Here is a 22772-nt window from a genome sequence, read left to right on the forward strand (position 1 = left end):
TATAAAAGGCTACACCGGGAGCACCGGACTCAGTATACCACACCAGCCAACTCACAGGTGAAGTGTCGCCTCACCTGGAAGGACTGTCTGGGGTCCTGAATGGCGGTGAGGGAGGAAGTGTAAGGGCAGGTGTAGCACTTGTTCCGTTTACAAGGATAAGTGCCAGGAGGGAGATTGGTGGGAAGGGATGAGGGGGACAAGTGGACAAGGGAGTTGCGTAGGGAGCGATCCCTGCAAAAAGCAGAAAGAGAGGGGAGGGAAAGATGTGCTTGGTAGTGGGATCCTGTTGGAGGTGGCAGAAGTTATGGAGAATTATACGTTGGACCCGGATGCTGGTGGGGTGGTAGGTGAGGACAAGGGGAACCCTATCCAGAGTGGGGTGGCGGGTGGATGGGGTGAGGGCAAGTGTGTGGGAAATGGGAGATGCGTTTGAGAGCAGAGTTGATGGTGGAAGAAGGGAAGCCCTTTTGTTTAAAAAAGGAAGTCATCTCCTTCGTCCTGTAATGAAAAACCTCATCCTGAGAGCAGATGTGGCGGAGACGGAGGAATTCTGAGAAGGGGATAGCTTTTTTGCAAGAGACAGGGTGGGAAGAGGAATAGTCCAGGTAGCTGTGAGAGTCAGTAGGCTTATAGTAGATATCAATAGATAAGCCGTCTCCAGAGATCAAGAAAGGGGAGGGAGGCGTCAGAAATGGACCAGGTAAATTTGAGGGCAGGGTGAAAGTTGGAGGCAAAGTTAATGATGTCAACGAGCTCAGCATGCTTGCAGGAGGCAGTGCCAATGTAGTCATCGATGTAGCAAAGGAAAAGGGGGACGGATACCCATATAGGCTTGGAACATGGATTGTTCCACAAAGCCAACAAAAAGGCAGGCATAGCTGGGATTCATGCGGGTGCCCATGGCTACACCTTTGGTTTGGAGGAAGTGGGAGGAGCCAAAGGAGTAATTATTGAGAGTAAGAACTAATTCCGCTAGACGGAGGAGAGTGGTGGTAGAGGGGAATTGGTTAGTTCTGGAATCCAAAAAGAAGCGAAGAGCTTTGAGACCTTCCTGTTGGGGGATGGAGGTACATAGGGACTGGACGTCCATGGTGAAAATAGGGCCGTGGGGATAATGTACGTAATTGATTTACTTTTTTATTATTATTTTTATTACTTAATTTACTTTTTTTCTCTGCTAGATTATGTATTGTATTGAACTGCTACTGCAGTCCACAAATTTGACGTCATATGCCAGTGATAATAAACCGGATTCTGATTCTGGCAGAGGGGGAGAAGCTGTTCCTGAATCATTGAGTGTGTGCCTTCAGGCTCCTGAACCTCCTCCTGGAAGAGGGCATGTGCTGGGTGATGGGGTTTTTAACGACTTCTTCTCCAGCTGGGATGGGTGGTGCGGGCCGAGCTTACAGCTTTCTGCTGATCCTGAGCACTGGAGCCTCCAGTTGCAACCAGTCGGAATGCTTTCCACTGTTCTGTAGAAATTTGCAAGTGTCTTTGGTGACATACCAGATCTTAAGTTCCTCCTGAGTCAAGCTGTCCCCTGTGAACTCTAACACCCCTCTGACAAGAGTCACCTCCTTGAACCACTGCAGAGTAAGAAAGGTTTTCCTCACGGTGCACGGGAGGTTGCTGGCTGTTTCACATCTGGCACAGCATGACCACACTCCCTCCCCATGGCTCTGGGCAACCCCACCTTCTGCAGCCCAGGGTGAAGCCTCCTCTTCCAGCCTTGACTGTGGGGCTGGGAAGAGGGTGAACGCCAGGTCTGAGGCTGGACAGGTGGAACCAGGAAAGGTGGACACAGGAGGTCATAAATATAGTTTATTGGTTTGGAATCACTCACACAGAGACAGAGACAGATTTCATAGAGTTTTCCAGCAGGGGGAGGGAGATACCCCTGGCTGGAGGTATCACCTAAGGGTGCTCTTCTGCCTGCTGATGGCCAGGTTTCTGCTGAGGACTGCCCAACCTCATGAACTTGTGGAAGAGGAATGCCTTGTAGAACATGTCCCGTTGCAGCTCAGTGTAGACATCCTGCATGTTGGGCTGGGCAACAGGGCCCATCACTTGGGATGGGCCCGCCTCAGGCTCCTCCATCACCAGGGGCAGCTCGTGCTCTGGGGAGGCAGGGGGTCCTCCAAGCTCAGCCGGCCCAGCCAGCACCAGGACTCCTGACTGCCCTCCCTTTCTGCAGCCCTCATCTTGTGCATCCTCCAAAGGGTCGGCACTCTCGCCCTCCTGGGAGCTCAGCATGGGGTCACTGCTGCTGTCCTGTGAGTTGGCCAGCAGGTGGCTGCCCTCACCATCCTGGTTAACAGCCATGGAGCCACCATCCTGAGAATCTGCCAGCCCAACACAGTAGCAGCGATCTTGGCATTCCCCCATGAAGTCACTGGAGCCACCATCTTGGGTGTCACCCATTAGATCACTGGAGCTGCCATCTTGGGTGTCCCCCATGAAGTCACTGGAGCCACCATCTGGGGTGTCCCCCATGAGGTCACTGGAGCCACCATCCTGGGAATCTGCAAGCAGGACACTGGAGCCACCATCTTCAGTGTCCCCCATGAGGTCACTGGAGCCACCATCCTGGGAATCTGCAAGCAGGATACTGGAGCCACCATCTTCAGTGTTCCCCATGAGGTCACTGGAACCGCCATCTTGGATGTCCCCCATGAGGTCACTGGAGCCACCATCCTGGGCATCTGCAAGCAGGACACTGGGGCCACCATCTTCAATGTCCCCCATGAGGTCATTCAAACCGCCATCTTGTGTGTACTCCATTATGTCACTGGAGCCGATATCTTGGGTGTGCATAGGTGGACCTCTGAACCTATCATCCAGGCTGCCCACCACCATGTCAGAGACACCATCGTCACCAGCGTCCTCGTCGCCACTGGCCGCCAGACATGGCCGAACCAAGAAGCCTGGGCTGGAGCCCCTGTTCTGGCCCCAGGGCTTAGTGAGGCGGGGGAATGCCGGCCTGGGCCCAGGGGGGTGAGGCAACCCTGAGGAGCTGGGTCTGAAGGAGACCTGGCTTGCTGAGGCCCCAACCTTCTTCAGACAGGAGAAGCTGGGAGCCGGCAGCCGCTCAGCCTCAGGGGGAGGCCCATGGGTCATGGGCGAACCAGGGGCAAAGGTCACATTGCTGCCTGTTGTCTTGGTAACCTTGCGGAGCTGGCCTATCTGCTGGGAGACTGAGGTGGAAGAAGTGGTGGGCTCCTCGTGGGCCAAGGCTGCCCTGGACGATTGAATGTGGGGCAGCTCCTCATCTAGCATGGTGGGGAGACCCAAGTACAGGAAAGGAGCCTCCTTCTGGGGGCTGCATTTTTCTGGTGCCAATGTACCTGGGGAAGAGAGAGAGGGTGAGGCGTTACTACAGCCTGAGGCTGGGCCTATGCCTGGGACTAGAGATGTATGCCTTCTGCTAGACCCTGGCCTTTCCCCACTCCCACTCCAGCCTCAGCTCCCTTCTCTTCCCCTGCCCCCTGCTTTCCCTCCTCTCTCTCTCCATCACCAACTTATCTTCCCTCTGCCACCTCTCTTATTAGGGACCAGATGCTGTTCTAGAGATGGGGAGACATGTAGGAGCCAGAGGCAGTACAGAGATTTGGAGGGTTGGAGGGGTGTAGGGGAAGGGGGGGGGGTCACAGAGATGGGGAGAGGTGTAGGGAGGGAGGAATTAAAGGATATGGGGAGAGGTGTAAGGGAGGAGGTCACAGAGGGATTGTAGGGGAGGGAGGGGGTCAAAGAGACAGGGATGGGTGTAGGGGAGGGAGGGGGTCAGAGACAGGGATGGGTGTAGGGGAGGGAGGGGTGTAGGGAAGGGAGGGGGTCATGGAGATGAGGAGGGAAGGGGTCACAGAGATGGGGGTTAGGGGAGGGAGAGGGTCAGAGACTGGGAGGAGTGTAGGGGAAGGTGGGGGGGTCAGAGAGACAGAGAGGAGTGTAGGGTAGGGAGAGGGACAGAGGTCACTGAGAATGGGAGGGTGTGGGCTGGGAGCACAGACTCACTGTCACTGCCCAGGGCCGTGTCTTCAGCCTCCTGCAGTCTGTTGAGGCTGCTTTCATTCTCCTGGGACCTGCACTCGGAAGGTGACTGGGTACCAGTGGCAGGCCCAGCTCCCAGGGTCAGCTCCCGGATCTCGCGCAGTGCCCACAGGCTCCTGGCCTGTAGCTGCCGTGCGTTACGCTCCTCCTCCTCGTCCTGAAAAAGGACCTGGGAGCCGGGGAGCACAGACACGAGGCCCTGCCCTCTCCGCGGGGTCACACCGAGCTTCACTCCCGTGCAACGTCCAATAGACCGGAGATCTTCCTCTGCTGCCTCCCGGCTCCTCGCCTCCTCTGTGGAGAGACGGGTGCAGGGTTAGACACCATCGTAGGCTCAGCCTGCCAGTGGATTCCCTCAACGTGGATCTTCCTGGGATTTACACTACATCCCACTCAAGATTAGAACATAGAGCATTACAGTACAGGCCCGGCCCACAACGTTGTGCCAACCTCTTAACCTACTCCAAGATCCCTCCTACACATTTTTCTATTACCCATGTGCCTCTAAAAGTCTTTTAAATGGCCTCTTTTTTCCTTTCTTTCCTGTACTATTAATTTAATTGTAATATATAATTCTTACAGTAATTTAAAGTTTTTATTGTTATGCATTGCAATGTGCTGTTGCCACCAAACAACACATTTCCTGACGTGCCAGTGATACTAAATGTGATTCCCTGATGTATATGCCTCCAGCACAGCACCAGCCCTGGCAGAGCTTTCCACACTCTGACTCTTGAGTATTTGATATTGATCTGTCATGCCATGCTTTACATTATTAATACTGTTATGCTGTTAGGTGTTTTACCTTCTCAAAAGGCAATAACTGTTCCTTTCATCACATTATACAATCGAGAATTCCATTTTTGCTGTTTAAAATAAAAACTCAGTTGATTAAGCTAGGCTTGTTGAATCAGCCATGTGAATTTGTCTTGGGAAAACTAGTGAGAGCGAGCGTGGGAATAAGATCGGGGTGGGGGGGATCCACCTTCTAGAGAGGGCATGGGATCGAGGAAGGAGAATGGGAACGAACAACAAGCATAGCAGAAAAGTGAGGTGAAACACTCACGGAATCCGTCTGGAAGGACAGATACTGTGGTCAGAAAATCCTCATGTGGGCATTGGTTTCACGGAGAATACGCAGGTAACTTTTAGTTAGTGCGCGACATTGGAGAAAGTTCAACGCCTTTTTCCTTGGAAGTGGCCTGGATATTTATTTATGGTTTGCTGGGACTGGGTTTTTCATTGAAATTTACAGCTATTACAGGCCCTTCGGCATACCATGCGGCCTACTTGAAAGACTGCTTAGAATTTCCCTAGCGCATAGCCCTCTACTTTTCTAAACTCTATGTACCTATCGAAGAGTCTCTCACGAGGGGTGATTAATAAGCTCGTGGCCTAAGGCAGAAGGAATCAATTTTAGAAAACCTAGCACATTTATTTTTCAACAGTCCCTCCTACGTGTACACACTTAGTCCAGCGGTCTTGGAGCAAATGGATCCCTTCTTTGTAGAAGTGGTCCACAGCAGGGGTTATTGATAAGTTTGTGGCCTAAGGTAAAAGGAGATGTTATTAATTTCAAACTTTCTGCATAATCACTCTGAGTTGAACTGCACGTGTATGTAACGAGAGCTGTATAACTCATCTGCTTCTACCCTAGGCCACGAACTTATCAATCAACTCTGGACGCTCTTAATCACTCAGTGATTATGCAAAAAGTTCTCATCGTCTACTTCAGGCCACGAACTTATCAATCACCCCTGCTGTGGACCACTTCTGGAGGTCCAAGATGCCGACTTCTACAAAGGGATCCGTATGCTCCTCAATCACTGGACGAAGTGTGTAAATGTAGGAGAAATAAATGTGCTAGGTTTTCTGAAATTGACTCTTTCTACCGTAGGTCATGAATTTATCAATCATCCTTTTGTATCCACTGTCGCTGATAGTGCATTCTGTGCACTCACCACTCTGTGCAAAAAATTTACCTCTGACACCCCCCCCGTACCTACTTCCAAGCACCTTAAAACTACGCCCCCTTTGCGTTCGCCATTTCATTGCAAAACCGTCTCAGTGCCATGAGTAAATGAAGTGAAGCAAACTGGATTCATTTCACAATGAGCACCAACCATTAATGCACATTCTAGACTAATAGTTATATATGATGGGTCTTTTGTTTATTTTGTATTGTATTGTATAGTATAATATTGCAAACAACAAATTTGCCTGGATGCGTCAATGTTTACACAAAGGAACATTCAAACTTTTCTTTGTTGTGTTTATTTACCGGGGATGATCATTACTCCCCATGCATTGTTGAGTTACGTTGCTGTTAGCTCATATTCACAGTAATACCTAACGCATTACCAGCCTAACGCAAGACGGTTATATATAGCTTAACTAAGCATTTTTGTTCGATTAAATAATTTGCTGCAGGTTATATGTAAAAATACATTAATTGCATATATCATCACTCAACCACGTGACATGTGCACACCTTGTTCAAAGTAAACATGGATTTAGACTCACATTTTGGATTCCTACATCTTCGTTTGAATTATTTTACTGTTTTCAGGTCACAAAGCCCACTATTCTGTGTGAAAAAAATTACCTCTGAGATCCCCCCCCCCCCCCATACTTTCCTCCAATCTCCTGAAAATTATGCCCTCCCTATTAGCCATTTCTACCCTGGCTGTCCAGTCAATCTATGCCCCTTCTCATCTTGCACACCTCTATCAGGTCACCTCTCATTCTCCTTCGCTCCAAAGAGAAGAGCCCAAGCTGGCTCAGCCTATCTTCATAAGACACACTTGATAATCCAGGCATCATCCTGGTAAATCTCTTCTGCACCCTCTCTAAAGCTTCCACATCTTTCCTACGATGAGGTGACCAGAACTGAACACAAAACTCCCAAGTGTCGGTCTAAACAGGGTTTTAAAGAAGTAAGCATCACTTTGCAGCTCTTGAGCTCAAGTCCCCTGACTAATAAAGACCAGGCATCTTCTTAACCACCCTATCAACTTGTGGGGCAATTCTGAGGGATCTATGGATGTGCCCCCCAGGATCCCTCAGTTCCTCCACTGCTAAGAATCCTGCCATTAACACATCTTCAAATTCAATATCCTCCATCCCTTAGGTGCATTCATCAAATTAGAGGATTCATCAAATTAAATTGCACCCAGTAGTGTACCTTTAGCTTGACCAGAATCTCCAACTCCCACCGCTGAGACCCCAGCAGCAGCTTTCATAATGGAGAACTGACTGAATTACTAGAGGTGCCAACACACTCTTTTCTCCTGGGATTGAGATGCCCAATACTGGGGAGAAGACAGGGAACTGGGGTTGAGGAGGAGAATAAAAAAGGATCAGCCATGATTGAATGGCGGAGCAGTCTTGATGGGCCAGATGGCCTAATTCTGTCCTTTGTCTTATGGTCTAATACTAGAGGTGACAGCTTTAAGGCGAGAAGGGTGAAGTTCAAAAGAGATGAGTGGGGCACATTTACTTTCACAGAGAATGGTGTTTTACAGATTTGTTGCTCCGTTTTCTGTTGTTGGTAAAGAAGATGGGGGTTGAACCAGTGTGAGGTGTTGCGCTTTGGGATCCCAGGGCTGCGAGTCCACAGTTCCCTGGAAGTGACTGAACAAGTAGATTAGGTGGTAAGCAAAGCATACTGCATGCTTGCCTTCTTCAGTTAAGGCACAAGTTACGTTGTAGTTGTATAAAACTTCAGTGAGGACACACTTGGAGTTCTGATCATCCTGTTACAGGAAGCGTATGGGGTCTTTGGAGAGGGCACAGAAGAAGAGGTTCAACAGGATGCTGCCTGGATTGGAGAGCATGAGCTACAGTGAGAGGTTAGACAAACTTGGGTTGTTTTCTCTGGACCAGTGGAGGCTGAGGAGAGATGACCATAAGATATAGCAGCAGAATTAGGCCATTTGGCCCATTGAGCCTCAACTGCCATTTTATCATTTTCTCTCAGCCCCAAGCTCCTGCCTTCTCCCCATATCCCTTCATGCCCTGACTAATCAAGAATTGTTGGCGGGTGGCCAAGTGATTAAGGCATTCGTCTAGTGATCTGAAGGTAGCTAGTTTGAGTCTTGGATGATGCTGCGTGTGTCCTTAAGCAAGGCACTAAACCACACATTGTTCTGTGACACCAGTGCCAAGCTGTATGGGTCCTCATGCCCTTCCCTTGGACAACATCGGTGGAGTGGAGAGGGGAGACTTGCAGCTTGGGCAACTGCCGGTCATCCATAAAGAATAACCTTGCCCAGGCTTGCGCCCTGGAAACTTTCCAAGGTGAAAATCTATGGTCTATTGAGACTAAAGGAGGCCTCCACTCCAATCAAGAACCAATAAACCACAGCCTTAAATATACCGAGTGACCTGGCCATCACAGCTGTCTATGACAATGAGTTCCACATATTCACCACTCCCTGGCTAAAGGTATTCCTCCTCTGTTCTAAATGGACATACCTCTATCCTGAGCCTGTGCTCTCAGGTCCTAGACTTCCCCACCATAGGAAACGTCCTCTCCACATCCACTCTATCAAGGCCTTTCAACATTCTACAGGTTTCAATGAGATCCCTCCTTATTCTTCTGAATTCCAATGAGTGCAGGCCCAGAGCCATCAATCAGTAACCCGTTCATTCCTGGAATGGTTCTCACGAACCTCCTCTGGACCCTCTCCAATGTCAGCACATAAATACACAAGATATAGCAGTAGAATTAGGCCATTCAGCCCATTCTCAGAAAAGGAGCCCAGATCTGAGAGGCATAGATACAGTAGACTGACATATCATTTTATTACACCAGGGTTGAAATGTCCAATTCCAGAGGACATGCATTTATGGTGAGATGGGGGGAATGTAAAGATGTGTGGGACAATTTTTTTTTATACAGAGTGGGTGCCCTGGGATGTGGGGCTTCAGAAGCTGTTAAGAGAGACACATGCAGAGGCAGGTAACAGAGGTTTGCAGACCATGTACCGGCAAGGTGGGATTGAGTTGAGCACAGACCACAATGGGCTGAAGGGCCTGTTCCGTGGCGCCTCTCAACCTGCGCTGAATATTAATCACCACTCCAATTGATAAGGAGGGAGGAGGAAAAAAATGCAGTGAGGAAATGTACCAGAACTCCACCACTGAGCAGACTCCCTACCTCAGGACTGGCCGGCTTTCTGAGACGGTAAGCTCCAAAGGAAATACTCTAGCTCAATTCTCATGAGCCACGCTCTCTAATCCAGGTAGCATCCTGGTCAATCTCCTCTGCACCCTCTCTAATCCAGGCAGCATCCTGGTCAATCTCCTCTGCACCCTCTCTAATCCAGGCAGCATCCTGGTCAATCTCCTCTGCACCCTCTCTAATCCTGGCAGCATCCTGGTGAATCACCTCTGCGCCCTCTCTAATCCAGGCAGCGTCCTGGTGAATCTCTGCACCCTCTCTAATCCAGGCAGCGTCCTGGTGAATCTCTGCACCCTCTCTAATCCAGGCAGCATCCTGGTGAATCTCCTCTGCACCCTCTCTAATCCAGACAGCATCCTGGTCAATCTCCTCTGCACCCTCTCTAATCCAGGCAGCATCCCGGTGAATCTCCTCTGCACCCTCTCTAATCCAGGCAGCATCCTGGTAAATCTCCTCTGCACCCTCTCTAATCCAGGCAGCATCCCGGTGAATCTCCTCTGCACCCTCTCTAATCCAGGCAGCATCCTGGTCAATCTCCTCTGCACCCTCTCTAATCCAGGCAGCATCCCGGTGAATCTCCTCTGCACCCTCTCTAATCCCGGCAGCGTCCTGGTGAATCTCCTCTGCACCCTCTCTAATCCAGGCAGCATCCCGGTGAATCTCCTCTGCACCCTCTCTAATCCAGACAGCATCCTGGTAAATCTCCTCTGTGCCCTCTCTAATCCAGGCAGCATCCTGGTGAATCTCCTCTGTGCCCTCTCTAATCCCGGCAGCATCCTGGTGAATCTCCTCTGCACCCTCTCTAATCCAGGCAGCATCCTGGTGAATCTCCTCTACACCCTCTCTAATCCAGGCAGCATCCTGGTGAATCTCCTCTGTGCCCTCTCTAATCCCGGCAGCATCCTGGTGAATCTCCTCTGCACCCTCTCTAATCCAGGCAGCGTCCTGGTGAATCTCCTCTGCACCCTCTCTAATCCAGGCAGCATCCTGGTGAATCTCCTCTGCACCCTCTCTAATCCAGGCAGCATCCTGGTGAATCTCCTCAAGCTTCCACACCCTTCCTGTAATGAGGCAACCTGAAGGCCCAGGCTCTGAGGATATCAGCAGACGGGACTCCTGAAGAAAGCTGGGAGTGTGAGAAGACACTGTGCAGGAAGTGTAAACCCTTCTTAATGTCCCAGCAGAGAGGAAGATCAGGAGTTTGTTCCCCAGGTGGAGGGGCAACAGACAGAGGTGGGCTGTTGAACAAATCCCTTGTGGGAAGAGGCTGACAAATCAACTGAATTTGTGGTATGTGATGCTGAATACCTCGCCAAGTACTAGGAACTTGAAGCTCATTATAAATGGGGGGGGGGGGGGAATTTAATCCCCTTTCCGAGGTCACGTTGTTGGTTTATGCACTATCGTGCCATACTCCTCTCCACAGATGCTGCCCGACCTGCTGAGTTCCTCCAGCAGGGATACCGGGAGAAGGCAGGAGATTGAGACTGAGAGGGAAATGGATCAGCCATGATGAAATGGCTTAATTCTACTCCTATATCTTAGGGTCTGACTTTGTGTGTGCGTGTTGCTGATTTCCAGATTTCATGTGTTTCTCGTACATCATAGGTTTAGCTTAGATCATGTAGGAGTGGGGGTGGGGAGCATTTCTCCCCCTCCTTCCTTGTCAAATGAAGTTGTAATTAATAATCAGCAGCAGGCTGAGACGGCACACAGACTAGTACAGCAGAACATAGGGACAGGCCCTTCAGCCCATCGAGGTCTGTGTGAACTCAATGCCAAACTAACCCCACTTCACCCGTTCCCTGTCTCCGCACGTGTCCGCCTAACAGCTTCCGAAGCCCCCACCATCCTGTCTGCCTCCACTCCAGGTTCTATTGCAATGGATAACAGTTGGAAAACGTTCTTCTGCCAGATCTCTTTCTATATCTAGGCCAAAGGTGGCAAGAGATAAGAGCATACAGGGAGATAACGTGACTGAAACGGAGAACTAGAGATTTTATGAAAGGCTCTGAGAGGGCTAAGCCTTTGTGCAAGGGGGCTGGGGTCGTGGCCAGTGGTCCAGCCAGAATTTTATTGGATTGGTTGAGTGTTTTTCTCCTTGGGTTTTATATATTAAACTAGTTAATGATTAGTCAGTAAAAGGTGGTGGTTTGCCTTTGACGTGTACAGCGTTTACGAATGCCTCTTGTTGCAGAATCCAGGAACGAATCTTAAAATATTTTCTCCCACCGGTTGTGGATGTGGGAATCACGACTGGATTTGGTGATTGTTCTGCCAATTTCCTCCAATGACCGAAGAGATGGGAAAGATGCCGTTTAAAGCAGGAAGCCACATCCCAGTGAGCTCAACGCCAGAGACAGAGAAGAATTGTGAGAAAAGTCCTGCGGAGGCTGGATTCAGGAGTAATGGAGCTGGAGGAATTTAGTGGGTCAGGCACGGTGGGGGAGAAAGCTTAGTCTGCCCCCCCCCCCACCAGAATCTTTCACCTTCCTGGCGCAGGCCTTCACCCCAAAATATCACCTGCTCCTTCATAATGCTGCAGGAACCTACCAGGTCAGGCAGCGTCTATAGAGAGGAACATTTCGGGAGAACATCTGTCAGTGTATTTTTGAGCGAGAGAGAGACAGACATGAAAGTGTCCTAATTCTGCTGCTATATCTTATAGAGCTTGATTAGCCAGGGCATGAAGGGATTTGGAGAAGGGAGGAGATTGGGGTTGAGAGGGGCGGTGGATACAATGGCAGAGCATAATTGTTGAACCAAATGGGTCTGCTCTTCTGTGTCATGATCTTGGGTTTGATATATTGGTTCTGATTGAGAATTGGTTGGGTCTTCATTGACAGTGCTGGGACCCCTGCCTAACTCAATACATCGGTGTTTTGTCCAGGAAACACAGTACCCACCTTTATTGTGCCTTTGAAGAAGTCCCCAATGCATCTGCCTCTGTCACGCACCCACCATTGTGTGGAAAAAAGCTTACTCTGATATCCCCCTACCTAAACTTTCCTCCTATCATCTTAAAATCATGCTACCTCATATTGACCATTTCCACCCCGGGGGGAGGAGTCTTTGGCTGCCCACTTCATCTGCGCCTCTTAACATCTGTACACCTCCATCAAGTCACCTCTCACCTCCTTTGCTGAGAGAGAAAAGTCCTAACTTGTTCAATGTGTCCTCATAAGACACTCTCTCTATATCCAGGCCTTGTAGTCCTTTAAAAGCTTCCACATCCTTCCTGTAACAAGGTGATCAGAGTGGAAAACAGTATTCCAGATGTGGTCTATCCACACGGCTCTTGAACTCAATCCTCTGACTAACGAAGCCCAACACACCATATGCCTTCTCAACCATCCTATCAACTTGCACAGCATCTCTGAGGGATCTATAGAGGTGAACTGCAAAATTCCTCTGTTCCTCCACACTACTAAGAATCCTGCCATTAACCGAGTGGGGCAAAAACATGGCAGATGCAGTTTAATGCTGGTAAATGTGAGGTAATCCATTCTGGAAGTCCCCTGACCGGTTGCATTGTGGTCTGGTACAGAAATTCGAATGCGCAGGAACTTAAGAAGCTGTAGAGAGCAGTGGACTCAGATCATTACATCAGGGCACATCTCTCCCCACCATTGGCAGTACCTACGGGAGGCGTTGCTCAGGTAGGCAACATCCATCATCAGAGATCCCCTCTGTCTGGACTGTGTCTTCTTCTCAGATCTCCGATCGTGCAGGAGGTACAGAAGCCTGAAGATACCACCAGGTTCAGGAACAGCTATTTCCCTTCAACCATTTGGTCACCCAGTTTAAAGGGAGGAGAAGAGGTAATGATAAGGGATTCAGTAGATACGAGGTTCTGTGGACATAGAAGAGACACCCAGATGGCATGTTGTCTCCCAGGTGCCACAATCAGAGACATCTTTGATTAGGTCCATGGTATCCTAAAGGGGGAGGGTGAGCAGCCAAAAGTCTAGGTACATATTGGCACCAATGACATGGGTTAAAAAAAAAAGGTCCGGAAGAGAATTAATAGGGAGCTAGGTAAAAAACTGAAAAGAAGGACCTCAATCTCTGGATCACTGCCTATGTCATGCACCAGTGTGGGTAAGAACAGAATGACTTGGCAGATGATTTGGTGCAGGGGGCAGGTTCCAGAGTTCTACATCATTGGATCTATTCTGGTGAAAGATATGACCTATAGGAAAAGCGTAGGTTGCACCTGAACCCAAGGGGGACTTGCTTAAAGATTCACCCGAGTTGTTGGGATTTAAACTAATTTGGCAGAGGGTGGGTGTGGGGCGTACTGAAACTATGAGGAAGAATTGAGCAAAAACAGTTCAGAAAAGTGAGGATAAAGTAAAAGGGAAGGAAAGTGCAGGAGAGATTATGAAAGTCACCAGAATAAAGAAAGACAAAAAAAGTTTAGAAAAGGTTAAACATTTAATTCCCAGTAACATGGAGGAAAAATTGAAGAAGGTGATGAATACAGGTCTGAAGGTGTATTGGAATGCACACTGTGTATAAAATAAGGCAGATGATCTTGTAGCGCTGTTAGAGATTGGCAAGTACAATAATGTGGGTGTCGCTGAGTCGTGGCTCAAAGATTGTAGTTGGAAGCAAAGATACACATTGTATTGAAAGGGCAGGCTGTTACACAGAGGGCGACTCTAGTGGTAAAATATGAACTCAACTTCTTGGGAGGTGACATAGGATTGGAATGTGTAGAATCCTTGTGGGTAGGTAGAGTTAAGAAACTACAAGGATATAAAGACTCTAATGGGAGTTATAAACAGACTTCCAAACAGTAGCCAAGATGTGGGGTACAAATTACAATGGGGGATTAAAAAAAAGGCATATTAGATGTATCAGTGTTATAGTGGAGCAAAGGGAACTACAGAAACATGAGAGAAGATGGCGAAAATTGACTGGAAGGGGACACTAGCAGGGATGATAACAGATGGACCTAACCTGGTCTTCATTGTGGAAGACACCAGTGGCATGCCAAAAGTTCTGGAGTGTCAGAAGGCAGAAGTGAATGCAGTAGCTATTACTAAGGAGAATGTACATGGGAAGCTGAAAGGTCTCACGGTAGGTAAGTCACCTGGACTAGATGCACTTACACCCTCGGGTTCTGTAAGAGGTAGCTGAAGAGACCATTGAAGCATTAGTAATGATCTTTCAAGAATTGCAAAGGTCACTCCACTTAAGAGAGGGGGCAAAAGATAGGGAAATATAGACTAACACATACAAAATACTAGAAGAACTCAGCAGGTCAGGGAGCATCTATGAAAATCAATAGTCAACATTTCGGCCAAGACCCTTCATTAGGACTGAAAACTTTCTGAGTTCCTCCAGCATTTTGTGTGTTATGCATCTATAGAATCTCTGGTGTTTATGAATTATAGGCCTGACATCAGTGGTTGGGAAATGGGAGTCCATTATAGAGGCCAAAAATCAGAATGGCTTCTTTTAAGGGGCGATTTTGCCTGTCAAACCTTTTGAAATTGTTGGAAAAGTAACAGGGACAGACAAAGGAGAGTCAGTAGATGTTTCATATATAACTCTATGACATTTACTTAGATTTTCAGAAGGCCTTTGACAAGGTGCTGCACAAGAGGCTGCTTAACAAGAGCCCACAGTATCATAGAAAAGATATGAGCATGGATAGAAGATTGGCTGACTGGCAGGAGGCAAAGATTGGGAATCAAGGGAGCCTTTTCTGGTTGGCTGCCAGTTACTAGTGCGATTCCGTAGGGGTCAGTGTTGGAACTGTTCCTTTTCATGTTTACGTAAATATTCAGATGATGGCATTGATTCCCTTGTGACCAAGTCTGTGAACGATACAAAGTCATCAGGCGAAGATGAAGAAGCAGGGAGCATACAGAGGACAGATTAGCAAAGATGTGGCAGAGGAGTGTCATGAAGTGTGTGGACATACATTTCAGTAGGAGTAAAGGTGTGGACTATTTTCTAAATGAAGAGAAGAATTTAAACGTCTGAGGTGCAAAGGTACATGGGAATCCTTGTGCACGACTCCCTAAAGTTTGTGGTTGCTGGTAAGGAAGGCAAATGCAGTGTTAGCATTCACTTCAAGAGGACTAGAATATAAAAGGATGTTATGAGGCTTTATGAGGCATTGGTCACACCACACGGAGTATTGAGAGCAATTCTGGGCCTTTATCTAAGAAAGGATGTGCTGTCATTGGAGAGGGCCAAGAGGTGGCTCAGAAGAGTGATCCTGGGGATGAAAGGGTTAACGTTTGAGGAGCATTTGATAGTTCTGGCCTTGTACTCCATTTAGAAGAATGGGGGAGGGGGGGGTCATTGAAACCTGTCAAATATTGAAGGGGAAAAACCCCAGAGTGAACATGGAGAGGAAGCCTGGGCCCAGAGGGATGTCCCTTTAGAACTGAGAGAAGGAACTTCTTTAGCCAGCGGGTGGTGAATCCGTGCAATTCATCGTCACAGATGGCTGTGGGGGGCGTCATTAAATGGGAGGTTGATATGTCCTCGGTTAGTAAGGGTGTCAACAGTTACAGGGAGAAGGCAGGAGAATGGGGTTGAGGGGGTTAATAAGTCAGCCATGATGGAAAGGCAGAGCAGACTTGTAGGGTCAAGTAGCTTAATTCTGCTCCGTCTTAGATGCTACGTGTATTTAAAAAATCGAGTGTAATTTGTTTTTCTTGAGAATGCTCCTTATCTGACGCTGCTGTAAGGAGGGGTTCCACATGGACTTGTGCAGATATAGAGTGAAGTTAGCTCTGACTTCACAAACTCTGCAGGCACTGGTGTACAAGCGTCAGTGTCGGCAAACACTGCTCCTCCCCGAGGCGGGGAGGATGACGTGGAAGTAACAGCAGTGAGGGGTTGCTGGGCACCTGGCTGAAAGGACACACTTCACAACCGGCCACCTCACCGAGGGAGTCACCTTCGACAGTGTGCAGCAGGACTACCTTACCAGTGTGGAACTCCCTCCACCACTCCTCTCCCGGTGGAGCTCCCTCCACCACTCCACTCCCGGAGCTCCCTCCACCACTCCCCTCCCGGACTGGAGCTCCCTCCACCACAACCCTCGCGGAGTGGAGCTCCCTCCACCACTCCACTCCCGGAGCTCCCTCCACCACTCCCCTCCCGGAGCGGATCTCCCTCCACCACTCCCCTCCCGGAGCGGAGCTCCCTCCACCACTCCCCTCCCGGAGCGGAGCGGAGCTCCCTCCACCACTCCCCTCCCGGAGCGGAGCTCCCTCCACCACAACCCTCGCGGAGTGGAGCTCCCTCCACCACAACCCTCCCGGAGCGGATCTCCCTCCACCACTCCCCTCCCGGAGCGGAGCTCCCTCCACCACTCCCCTCCCGGAGCGGAGCGGAGCTCCCTCCACCACTCCCCTCCCGGAGCGGAGCTCCCTCCACCACTTCCCTCCCGGAGCGGAGCTCCCTCCACCACTTCCCTCCCGGAGCGGAGCTCCCTCCACCACGCCCCTCCCGGAGCGGAGCTCCCTCCACCACTCCCCTCCCGGAGCGGAGCTCCCTCCACCACCCGGAGTGGAGCTCCACCACTCCCCTCCCGTTAGAGCTACCTCCACCACCCCTCCCGGTGGAGCTCCCTCCACCACTCCCCTCCCAGTGGAGCTCCCTCAACCTCCCCTCCCGGAGTGGATCTCCCTCCACCACACCCCTCCCGGAGTGGAGCTCCCTCCACCACTCCCCTCCCGGAGTGGAGCTCCCTCCACCACTCCCCTCCCGGTGGAGCTCCCTCCACCACTCCCCTCCCGGAGTGGAGCTCCCTCCACCACTCCCCTCCCAGAGTGGAGCTCCCTCCACCACTCCCCTCCTGGAGTGGAGCTCCCTCCACCCCTCCCGGAGCGGAGCTCCCTCCACCACTCCCCTCCCGGAGTGGAGCTCCCCCTCACCCTGTCCCCCCTCCCGGAGTGGAACTCCTCCTCACCCTGTCCCCCCTCCCACACTGCGGACCTGCCCAGTCGGGCCTACGCCCGGTTCTCACCATCCAGTTGCTTCAGAAGTCTCAGGAGAGTGGGGGTGGGAAGGACGTCCCGGAACGGCGGTGTGGATCCCATCTGTGATGTGTGGGGGCAAAGCAGTGCCCTCAGCTGTTAGGCACGAGGTCGGTGGGATGGGTGGGATCTCTCCCTGTGTGAGGTCATTGTGACCTCACAAGGGGTGCAACACTGTCAACCTTGCCACCCAGCAGCTGCAGTTCAGAAAGGCAGACCCCACTCAGCCAGCCAGCTCTGGACGGGCAAACCCGCCCCACAGCGCAGTGTGCCTGCCTCACTCCCCTCCCACAGTCCAAGGCTCACACACAACACTGGAAGATCTCAGCAGGTCAGGGAGCTTGTTCCCTGGCCTCTTCACCTTTGCTCTCTGGTCCTGACGAAAGGTCTCTACACATAATGTATCTGTCCATTCCCTGAGTTCCTCCAGCATTTTGTGTGTTGCTTTGGGTTTCCAGAATCTCTTGTGTTTTCACCCTGTGATGCTTGGGGGGGGGGGGGTGTGAAGACACGTTTGACCAGTGGGGACACAATGTCGCCTTGTTTGCGCTGACAGCTGGGCCAGTGTGAACACCACCGTTCTCCCAGCCACACTCTGAGCAGGGAGAGGACACTCTTTCCTCCTGGAGCAGGAACAGGGGCCTCCCAGTCTGCCCACTGTGTATGGTGGGCCGTGAGCCAATTTTCAGTAGTTTAGCTGTGTCTGAACCTCATCTGCACACACACCCAGCCAGCAGAATGAACACTGTTCCATTGACACACACACCACGGGTCTAGTAGCAACAGCAGAGCACTGAATGATGAGCCAGCGGGGGTGGGGGGAAGCACAGGGCAGTAGGAGCTGGGGCAAAGCCAAGCTATTGTAAGTCTCAAAGCAGCCCCCCCCAGAAAGCCAGGAGCTCTGGGAGGGGGGAGTCCATCCCCCCACAACATAATGTCCGAGTCCAGAATCCGCTGCCTCTGCCAGTCCGGTCAGTCTGGAGTCAGCAACCCTTCTCCTTGGAGCCGATTCTGCGAGGGAGGGGGGCAAAGAGGCAGAGGAGGGGAGGGAGAGAGAGGTTGGATGGGGGAGTGGTCAGAGGGGAGCAGTTGTGGGTTAGTGGTCGGGGGAGGGGGGTTGGAGGGGTGAGAGAGTGGAGCAGGGAGAGCGGAGGGGAAGGCAGAGGGAGGGGTGGGGGGGGAAGGAGAAAGGAATTAAACACCTGTCTTCTCTCCATGCCTCCCCCCAACCCACTTCCTCCTCCCCTTCCAAAACTGTGATCCCACTTCCAGACCCTTCCCTGTAATGATGCTTCCCTCCTCCCACTGTGAATGGTTCTCTCGGCTGGGGGAGACTCACATCCGTTTCTCTGGGTCATGCCACACTGAGCAGTGTACAGAACAGAGTGGTTTCTGGAACCCTGAGGATTGTGGGTAACTTCACTGCCATTGACTGTGGTCAGCATGCTGAGGCTGGAGATGCCTCCTCCCTTCTGGGTTTAGCTGGCTATTTCCCACCCCGTGTGTCTGTGTTGGTCACACTATCAGAGTCCTCCCTCTGGGTTACGATGGTAGCCTCGAGGTGAGAGTAGGGGAGGATTCATTCTCCAACTCCACCCAGAATCCTGCCTTGCTCACTGATACCAGTCCAGCAAGTTCAGCCCCTCAGGTACCAGCCAGGGTGTAGAACAGATCATCTTTCATGACAGCAGATGTGCCTGTCTGGGTCATGGAGGAGATGAGAGGGGAGGGTGCGTTCATTGTTAAGTAGTTGTAGGTTAGAAACAGGCCCTTCAGCCCATTGGATCCAAGTCAGCCTGATCTTCTTCCAGTCCCATCAACCCACACCACTGCCCTCCATATCCCTCCCATCCATGTAATGACTCTTAAATGTTGAAATCAAACCCACGCCCACCACTTGTGCTGGCAGCTTGTTCCACGCTCTCACCACCTTCGAGTGAATCAGTTCCCTTTATGTTCCACTTAAACATTTCACCTTTCAGCCTTAACCCATGGCCTTTAACTCGTCTTACCCAACCTCAGTGGAAAAAGCCTGCTTGCATTTCCCCTAAATATACTCATGATTTTGTTTAGCTCAACCAAATCTCCCCTCATTCTCCTACACTCCGGGGAATAAAGTCCTAACCTATTCAACCTTTCTCTGTAGCTCAGGTCCTCCAGTCCAGGTAAAATCCTTGCAAATCTTCTCCGCACACTTTCAATCTTTTTCCTGTAGCTTGGTGACTAAAACTGCACACAATACCCCAAACTGGGCCTCACCAACATCTCAACTCATGTACTCAATATTATGGACGCAGTTCTACCATTATATTTGAATGAGACCCCCCCCCCCCCCCCCTTTATGTTACTAATGATTAGTACAGCAAATTGTGTCGTTTGCCTCAACAACCAGCACAATCTGAGGGCGATGCTGGGGGTAGCCCACAGGTTTTGCCAAGCCTGCGGCGGCAGGGTAATAACTCACTGACCCTAATCTGTACATCTTTGGGATGAGGGAGGAAACTGAAGGAACCCACACAGTCACAGCGATAACAGACTCCTTCCTTCTAGACAGCGGCGAGAATAGAACCCGTGTCACTGGCCCTACTATTGCAAATGCTAACTGCCACACAACTGAGCTGCCCATTTTAGGATTTTCCAGGATGTGAGGGAGAGATTGGACAGACTTAGACCCTCCTTCCTAGGAGACTGAGGCGGGTATAAGATCACGAGGGGCTGAGGGTGAATGTGCACAGTCTTTTCCCAGGGAAGCTATCGATTCAAAGTTCAAAGTAAGTTTATTAGCAAAGTACATACATGTCACCGTATACAACCCTGAGATTCATTTTCATCTGGGCAGACTCAATAGATCCATTATAAAACAGTAACCAGCGAGGGGTAGGTTAAGAAAAGGGCCTGAAGGGGCAATGTGTTCATACAGAAGGTGATCTGTATCTGTTTCAGACACATATTTTAACAGTTAAAAGGCACTCCAATAGGTATACGGACAGGAAAGGTTGAGAGGGGTACAGGACAAACGGCTGGCGGAAGCCCGTTCCCCAGCCCCTCAGGGTTTCGAGTCAGGGCGAGACTATTCAGTACCGGGGACGGGAGATCAGGATACCGTGCCATCGACGGAGAGCCAGACAACACGGAACCACCTGCCACCCCCCCCCCCCATGTACTACTGACTTACTGTCAATCATTACAAGGAAAATCTCAGGAGAAAGTTGAATTTTATTGTTGAACCAATTTATACTATCACTTTTAATTTAAATATCTTTATGTATAGAACCTTTTAATCAATGATACCTCTAAAACAAATACCAAAAAAATATATTAAAAAAAATAGTTTCTTTATAAAGAATCTCGAAGTAAGCCCACTCCTTCACCTGGTTCCCTGGAGTGAAGGGAACCCTCTATTTAATACCCCTATTGCCATTTCAGAAAAGCCACACCATCGAGCTCTCTGAATCCCTCTCCAGCTCCACACACACCCACAGACTGGGGAGGGGCTCAGTCATTCAGCTCAGCTTCGTAAACACCCCCGCGCCCCTGAAAACCCTCAGATACTCTGTGAGCCGGGCTGGGAAGAGTGTCAGAGTCACGCACACCCGCACACATCCATCCTCCGGACAGAGTCAGCAGAGGGGTCACTCCTTCCAGTCTCACAGCCTGGATTTCTCTGATTACTAACAGAACTGGCAGATCCACAGGCAGCTGCAGCTGGACTTGGCACCCAACCACTCAACTTAGAAATGATTAGAAAAGAAATGAACCCTTCCTCCCCACACAGGCAATGCAGAGACCAGGACAGCGGTTCTTGCTGACCACACACCCCTAGCGGCCAGAGCAGGGTCTTCGGAGACCAGCATCTCTGCAGAGTGGGAGGGAAGGGGGAACCACTCGACATCCAATATACAACAGAAAAGGTCCCTAAACAAAGCAGCTTTTATCAAAGAGTGTTCACCTTGACATGCAGCAAGGCAGTGCTGGGGAGTACAGTGTGAACTGACCTGGGTAATATCACTGAGTTTTCGTGCATGGGCATGTGTGGGACCCGTGCCCCCAGCGAGGGCTGGCAGGCAGGACACTTGCCCAACGGCAGGGTTAGTGGCGCGTGGCCAGACACATCCCTCAATAAGTGTCACTGTGCAGGACACATCCCCCAGTGAGGGTCAGTGCACACATGGGACCTGTCCCCACAGTGAGGGGTCAGTGTGCACGCAGGACACATTCCCAATGATTCAGTGTGTATGCGGGACCCGCCCCCCCCCCCCAGTGAGGGTCAGTGTGCACGCAGGACACGTCCCCAGTGAGAGTCAGTGTGTACGCGGGGCCCGCCCCCCCCCCCAGTGAGGGTCAGTGGAACACAGGATAAATACCCAGCGAGGGTCAGTGTGTACGCGGGACCCCCCCCCCCACCCAGTGAGGGTCAGAGCAACAAAGGACACATCCCCAGTGAGGATCAGTGTGTACGCGGGACCCCCCCCCCCCACCCAGTGAGGGTCAGAGCAACAAAGGACACATCCCCAGTGAGGATCAGTGTGTATGCGGGACCCTCCCCCCCCCACCCAGTGATGGTCAGAGCAACAAAGGACACATCCCCAGTGAGGATCAGTGTGTACGAGGGACCCCCCCCAGTGAGGGTCCGTGCGCACGCAGGACACATCCCCAGTGAGGGTCCGTGCGCACGCAGGACACATCCCCAGTGAGGGTCCGTGCGCATGTAGGACGCATCCCCAGTGAGGGTCCGTGTGTACGAGGGACCCCCCCCAGTGAGGGTCCGTGCGCACGGCAGGATGCCCCCCCAGTGAGAGTCAGTGCAACACAGGATACATACCCAGTGAGGGTCAGTGTGTATGCGGGACACCCCCCCCCACCCAGTGAGGGTCAAAGCAACAAAGGACACATCCCCAGTGAGGATCAGTGTGTACGAGGGACCCCCCCCAGTGAGGGTCCGTGCGCACGCAGGACGCATCCCCAGTGAGGGTCCGTGCGCACGCAGGACACATCCCCAGTGAGGGTCCGTGCGCACGTAGGACGCATCCCCAGTGAGGGTCCGTGTGTACGAGGGACCCCCCCCAGTGAGGGTCCGTGCGCACGCAGGATGCCCCCCCAGTGAGAGTCAGTGCAACACAGGATACATACCCAGTGAGGGTCAGTGTGTATGCGGGACCCCCCCCCCCCCCCCACCCAGTGAGGGTCAGAGCAACAAAGGACACATCCCCAGTGAGGATCAGTGTGTACGAGGGACCCCCCCCAGTGAGGGTCCGTGCGCACGCAGGATGCCCCCCCAGTGAGAGTCAGTGCAACACAGGATACATACCCAGTGAGGGTCAGTGTGTATGCGGGACCCCCCCCCCCCCCCCAGTGAGGGTCAGAGCACCACAGGACACATCCCCAGTGAGGGTCCGTGCGCACGTAGGACGCATCCCCAGTGAGGGTCGGTGCGCACGCAGGACGCATCCCCAGTGAGGGTCCGTGCGCACGCAGGACGCATCCCCAGTGAGGGTCCGTGCGCACCGCAGGACGCATCCCCAGTGAGGGCG

The 22772-nt window shown here is 51.3% G+C and overlaps 2 protein-coding genes across 3 annotated transcripts in view; both read right to left on the reverse strand.

Moving 5' to 3' along the window:
- Window positions 1-1475: 1475 nt before the first annotated feature.
- On the reverse strand, window positions 1476-17820 carry LOC132380616 (uncharacterized). Of its 2 annotated transcripts, XM_059949550.1 has the most exons (3): window positions 17232-17820; window positions 4012-4341; window positions 1477-3344 (listed from the first exon to the last, which is right to left on the reverse strand). In XM_059949550.1, the coding sequence occupies exons 1-3, from the start codon at window positions 17302-17304 to the stop codon at window positions 1915-1917; spliced, it is 1833 nt and encodes a 610-aa protein (XP_059805533.1). In that variant the 5' UTR covers window positions 17305-17820; the 3' UTR covers window positions 1477-1914. The 2 variants fall into 2 exon arrangements, with proteins under 2 accessions (XP_059805534.1, XP_059805533.1); XM_059949551.1 differs by lacking the exon at window positions 4012-4341 and having other exon boundaries at window positions 1476-3344.
- A 199-nt stretch (window positions 17821-18019) lies between these two features.
- Window positions 18020-22772, reverse strand: part of slc35a2 (solute carrier family 35 member 2) — a 67557-nt gene continuing 62804 nt past the window's right edge. Inside the window, 1 exon segment of the mRNA XM_059949552.1 lies at window positions 18020-18252. Coding sequence (XP_059805535.1) covers window positions 18225-18252 — 28 coding nt within the window. The 3' untranslated portion in view covers window positions 18020-18224.

The sequence above is a fragment of the Hypanus sabinus genome, chromosome 24 (genome assembly GCF_030144855.1).
Source record: "Hypanus sabinus isolate sHypSab1 chromosome 24, sHypSab1.hap1, whole genome shotgun sequence".
NCBI lineage: Eukaryota > Metazoa > Chordata > Chondrichthyes > Myliobatiformes > Dasyatidae > Hypanus > Hypanus sabinus.